Genomic DNA, 6,042 nt, shown 5'->3' with positions numbered 1-6,042 from the left:
ATAATACAAGAATCAACAACTCAACATGGAAAAGATGAACAATCGTATATCTATCGTTAATGCATACATGGCATACCACATCAAGAACGCCTTCTGGATAAGCCTACATAGCAGTTCCAATGCTACGCCTTGAACCGCTCGGCCATCTCTCCTACGAAATCTTATTATTGACCAGAAACTGAGTGAATAGCGAGTTTTTTTAATCCATGCAAGTACAGGTACAACCACAACCGCTCGAGGGTTCCATGGTTCTAATTATTTTTTATAAAGTATAAATACTTAAAAGTTGTTTAGTCAATAATAAGATGGTGTCAAAAGATTTCTTTTCCTCATTTGACTAGTTAATTTTTAAAGTTTGAATTGATCCGATCCCTTTTAGGCTAGTATCAGTGAGAATTTTATAGACAATAAATAAGTGCCATGTAGACAATTTTTTATGATGTGACAACTTATTAATGAAGAGAGAGAAGAAATGAGTATCATGAAGATAAAACCTTATATGCACAGCTCCTCTCGTCATCCAGTCGTGCTCGTTGTCTCAATCTCGATTGACGATAACGTGGCCACGTGGAAAGCTAGAAAAGAGAGAGGAGTTTTTGTTGGACGAACGCATAATAGATTAGGATTTCTCTATGTAATAAGCTAGGTCAATTTTTTCACAGCTTGATAAACCTATCGAGTGCTTACGAGCCAGCTCAGGCTCGGTTTGATTTGCAAACGAGTTATGAAGGCAACTTGAGCTCGGCTTAAAAGGCTTTTTGTCCACCCCTATTTGACAGTTTCAAACCAAAATACTGTCTTCGTCGTTGTACAATCAATTGAAAATTTGGGCATGACTGAAATACTCCATATGGAAAAAATATATATGAAAAAAAGAGAGAAAGGATCCGTATATTTTTAAACCCTGATAACTAATAGGACATGGAACTCAAACTGTACTTATCCGCTATATCTATCAAATGGTTCATTATTTCTTTCCTCGCTGGATTGATTCTTATTCTTCAGTAATAAACCCAGAACACTGGATTTCTCAATCCAAATGAACAATGATGCATACACATGGCAATTCCATATTTACAACAAAGAGGACATCCAATAAGCCTGAATAGGTGACAGCAGAATACATAATGTTACATTTGTAAAGATGCAATCCAGTCTGCCTGAATAACAGAAACCTGACTGACTACAGAGACGATAATTTACTATAAAAATAATGTGCAATCCTTTCTGCACCGTTTCTTAAGGATGTATGGGATACAATCATAATTCCAAAATATAATAAATGACGAACAGAAACTTGTAAGAATCCCGTATTGCTATCCAGCCTCAATGTAAATGAGAAGGAACAAAAAATAGTCTTCCTCTATTCGAAAATCTTTTCGCCAGTCGAGAAAATCAAAAAAATGACAGAACTAAAAATACAGAGGTATCCTGGAACAAAGAAGACTGTTTTCCAGGTTTCCGAGTTTGTCAGATCCATGTTAGAAGCCTTTGCCCCCTCCAAAATATTTCCGGTGAGGCCAACACCAACTATCCCAGCCAATGTCCCAGCTGTATTTGAAACCCCCATCACTATACCAGCAAATTTTGGAGCAACATCCATGTGATTCACAGCAAAGCCCGCCCTTCCTAGAGCGAGAAAACCAAGCGATATCGACGAACAGAGCACAGTCCCTGAGGGAGTCCTGAACAAGGGAAGGGCCATAAGTGCAACAGCCGAGACAACGAAACCAATGGTGTTCAGGAGTTTCCTTGTCTTGGTAACAGATAAGATCCTTCTTGTAATCAAGTGATCAGCAACCACACCGCCGATATTGGAAAATATAAACATGTTGAAATAGGGAAGCATCTTTGAGGATCCCATATCCTGAAGGCTGAGCTGAAGGCCTAATTCGAAATAGGTGGGCAGCCAGTTCATAAGGACATACAACGCATAGTGGAAGGTGAAGTTGTTTACAACAATTGCCCAAACCGGTAGACTGAAGATAATCCTTCGCCATGGGATCTTTACAGTACGAGGTGCAACAACCCCTCCTGCTTGTGCCTTGATCTTCTCTCGAGATGCCACTTTTGGCATTGATACTTTTGGAAGATCAATGCGAGGCGGCTCACTGGAAAACTTCAACCATATTACTGACCATGCTACCCCCAATACTGCTTCAACAAAGAAAACTGACTGAGGTCCCATGTGCTTCACCAGACTTGGAAAAAACAGCATACCACCAGCTGCACCAAGGTACATCCCTGAGGTTGTTAGAGACACTGAGCGAGAGCGCTCCTGCGGAGGCACCCATTGTGCAAGAACAGTGTGGATGGCAGGAAATATGAATCCTTGTGCTACACCGACAAAAAGGCGAGAAAGGATCAGGATGACTTCTCTGTTGGGGTCCAGTGGAATTAAACCGCATATCAAAGACCACAGCACAAACGACATTAGCAAAACTCGTCTGCCTCCAATTCGCTGTGCTGCCCATCCACCAGGAATCTGTGACAAGACATAACCATAATAGAACATGGAGAGTATCATGCCTTTGTTTGCTTGATTTACACCGATGGCATCAGCTGCTACAGTGTAAGCAATCGAGAATCCCACACGCTCAATGTAACAAACATTTGTGCAGATGAATGTCAGCAGCACAATGACATATCGCTTCGGGAACTTCATTCTCGTTAATGCTGTCATTAGTAAAGAAAGATGAACAACGAATTTCTTTGATGCAGTCTTAATCAGGCCACCACTTGCTGACCTCCCACAAATATTCACTAGGGCTTACCATAAGCCTGCCTCTGTTCCTTCCATATCTAGGGACACTAAGATCTGAAACAGACAAAATATTGATCATTCACCAATTTGAAGCAATGGGAGCTTCACTTCTGCTTCACATGCCCATAGCAGCTTACTGATCTCATAAGCAAATTAACTGGAAAATTCTATATTCTGTGCATTAACTCAGAAAACCTGCTTAATTAAGATCAAAGAACCATACATCAGTTAGTTAAACATACCAAGAAATGAGTATCACTATTGCCACACTGACTTAAGTACTTTGCCGTAAGGACAACAGAAAAAAAGCATAACAACTGAGGTTAACAAAACAACAGAATTAAAACCTGCAAGTTGAAATAATATGGTTTTAATTCAGACTGTGACCAGCTCTACGTTCAGGGCAGAAAAGGGGGCGACTTGAACAAGAACATATATTATGGTGTTCATCTCCCAGAAAGAACTGGAGTACTAAACAAGCTGATCGATGACTAACATATAGATCCTGCGCGTATCCAAGTACCCAAAAGACAAAATTGCGCTAAGCTTTACAGTTAAATAGTACTCCTAAAAGACGAAGCTTAGAGCGCCGCATTAAGCTCCAAAAAAAAACTAAGTTAATCCTGAGGTCCCAACTTTCGAGCAAGCACACGGTGCTAACGCATTGGACTAGCTCCACAGAGATTCAAATCATCAGGGCAGAGTAGGAGAAAGAATCTCGGCCAGAAACGTTTCCCGGCTCAAGAAAGATCTGCATCTAAAAACCTGAACTTTCTACCCCCAACTCCCAAGATCTTGGGCAAAAACTCCCAAACCATTCACCTCCAAACCCCCACATTGGACAAGAACACCACACCACCTGATACTCCAGCCCCCACAAGTCGCAAAATTTGGTCAAGATTCACCAAATCAGACACTCCCACCACCACCCCAAACAGCGAAGTCACATCGATTTCACGCAAAAAAAAAAAAGATTCTTCCCGTGAACGACAGGAGCGCAGCAATCAACCCAAGAAAGCTGGGAGAGGGAAAGGGGGGAGAATGGAATCACCTCAGCACCTCAAGATCCCGACTTCGCTGGCGGCGGCGGCGGAGGAAACCCGAGCGCGTCGCCGTCCCAAGGCGGCGAGCGGCGCCACAGGTGCAGGAGGAGGAGGAGCCCTGCACTGGATCTGCTCGTGGCTGTCCCTCCTCCGGTCTCCTCTCCTTCCCCTGCCTTGCTACTGTGGTGGGTGCTTTCCCGGAGGAGGGGAGCGGAAACAGGGGAGAGCGAGGTCGAATGGGAGAGGTCAACTTCTGCTCGCTTTATACTCCATTTTTTTTTACTCCATTTCTTCGCCATGGCGAGTGAGAGAGAGAGGGGATGATGCACATGCACCAACATGACTGTGGATTTGCGTGGACTTGTTCTGCCATTTGTGGCTGTGGACCACTCCGTTTGGTGAAATTCTGTAGCAGCGGTGGCTAATCATTTCACACGCCCCAGCAACCTGCTCCATCTATGTCGGTGATTTGTTCTTCCTCTAGAAACCTCTCTTTTCAAAAGAGCAGGAATTATGAGGAGCAACTCATAAGTGTACTATATTATATTAATAACTGATGAGTAAGAGCAAGATAGACAGAAGAACCACCTACGGCCTGTAAACTTTTTTTATTTTCTTGTCGCATCGGATGTTTAGACGTTAATTAGGAATATTAAATATAGACTGATAATAAAACTAATTACATAAATAAAGGCTATTTCATTAGACAAATTTTTAAGCCTAATTAATCCATGATTAGCAAAGGTTTACTGTAGCATCACATTCACTAATCATGAACTAATTAAGCTCAATAAATTCGTCTCGCAAAATAGTCCAGAGTATGGGGTGGGTTTTATTAATAGTCTATATTTAATACTTCTAATTAGTGTCCAAACATTTGATATGATAGGAACTAAAAAAAGAGGAGGGATCCAAACACCCCTAAAACATTTCTATGTCATTAAGAACTAGTATAGGCTAACTTATATAATAGTTATATATAAACATATACTAGCAGCAAATCTACAATCGACTTTTCTTCTCTCACATTCTCTCTCCTTCATATAAACATAAATATGACGTAGTGATCTTTAGAGCTCGCTCACGTCACTTATTGTACTCTCTATGAGAGAAAGACATATATAAAAATTTTATTTGTAAATTATTTTCTGTTTGTAAATATGTCATTTGTTTTTTTAATAAAAAAGCGAAGTGATGGCCCTCATGTTTCCTAGTAAGATTGCTTTGGTAGCATGTTAAAAAAAGTTAGCCAAACAAAAAATCTTATTAATGTTTGCACCTTTATCTTTTTGCTTCTACTCATGTTTATAAGCCAAAATTAAAAATTTTAATAGGGATGGCAATATCCCCGTCGGGTCCCCCACCCTAGCAAGGATCCGCCCCCTACAAGGTCGGGGGTAGGGGACGTTTTTACCCCACGGTGGGGAAAGCAATCCACCCATGGGGAAATCCCGCGGGCCTCGGTTTGTGATGTAAAGTCCAATCTGTTTTAGTCCATTCGTCCATTTGTGCACGTCAAAACTAAGAAGTGAGAACCCTAATCCCGTCATGCCTCCCTAGTCGCTACCAACCCCGGTCCTCGACTCGGCGACTCCCTAACCAGGCCGGTCGCCGCCTATCGGCAGGCCACAGCCGCCGCAACGCTTCCCGTCGATCTCCCTTGCCACCCCCAGCTAGTGTCTCCACCCCGTCTGCCTTACCCCTTCATGGGTGGCCTTACCCCCTAGCCAGCGCCCCCAACCCGGTGCCCTCATCCTCTCCTGGCGGCGACCCCAGCTTGTGCGGCGCCTGACAATGAGCAACCTAGGCCAGTGCCCTCACCTGGCAGCTACCCTAGGCCGGCCGGCAGCGGGGCCCATTCAGGGCCGACGATCTTCGTATTCAAGGTCGAGGGAGGATTTCAACCCAAGTTCAATTCAAGGTCAAGGCTGGGGCTGTTGTTGCCCAATCGGCCTTGACCCGCCCGGTTGCCAACCCTAATTTTCAACCTTAAATTTAAAGTTCATTCTAGATTTTTATCATAATTTATTTTTCAATTTTTGCTTTAAATAAGTAAGAACACGTATATAAAATTTTATTAACTAATTATTATTTGTTACAAATATATTGTTTGCCTTTTTTCAGAGAAAATACCAAACAACGATTGTCTTAAACTAGACGATATCACTGTCCTTTCTCACTAGTATATCACTAACCTGGCCCTAAGAACAAGTTCAATAGTATAGTCAACTGTTG

The 6,042-nt window shown here is 42.4% G+C and overlaps 1 protein-coding gene across 5 annotated transcripts; it reads right to left on the bottom strand.

The window, feature by feature from the left end:
- Positions 1-1,061: 1,061 nt before the first annotated feature.
- LOC102719538 (probable anion transporter 7) lies at positions 1,062-4,082 on the bottom strand. 5 transcript variants are annotated; one of them, XM_040529536.1, is made up of 3 exons: positions 3,816-4,082; positions 2,775-2,959; positions 1,062-2,676 (listed from the first exon to the last, which is right to left on the bottom strand). In XM_040529536.1, exon 3 carries the CDS (start codon positions 2,663-2,665, stop codon positions 1,364-1,366), a length of 1,302 nt encoding a protein of 433 aa, XP_040385470.1. In that variant the 5' UTR covers positions 2,666-2,676; positions 2,775-2,959; positions 3,816-4,082; the 3' UTR covers positions 1,062-1,363. The 5 variants fall into 5 exon arrangements, with proteins under 5 accessions (XP_040385470.1, XP_040385471.1, XP_040385467.1 ...); XM_040529537.1 differs by having other exon boundaries at positions 2,775-2,818; XM_040529533.1 differs by having other exon boundaries at positions 1,062-2,959.
- Positions 4,083-6,042: the final 1,960 nt, after the last annotated feature.

The sequence above is a fragment of the Oryza brachyantha genome, chromosome 12 (genome assembly GCF_000231095.2).
Source record: "Oryza brachyantha chromosome 12, ObraRS2, whole genome shotgun sequence".
Taxonomy (NCBI): domain Eukaryota; kingdom Viridiplantae; phylum Streptophyta; class Magnoliopsida; order Poales; family Poaceae; genus Oryza; species Oryza brachyantha.
This window is presented reverse-complemented; position numbering and strand designations above follow the sequence as displayed.

Coding starts and splice junctions, on each gene's coding strand:
- LOC102719538 (XM_040529533.1), bottom strand. CDS start 2,683: ATGACAGCATTAACGAGAATGAAGTTCCCGAAGCGATATGTCATTGTG.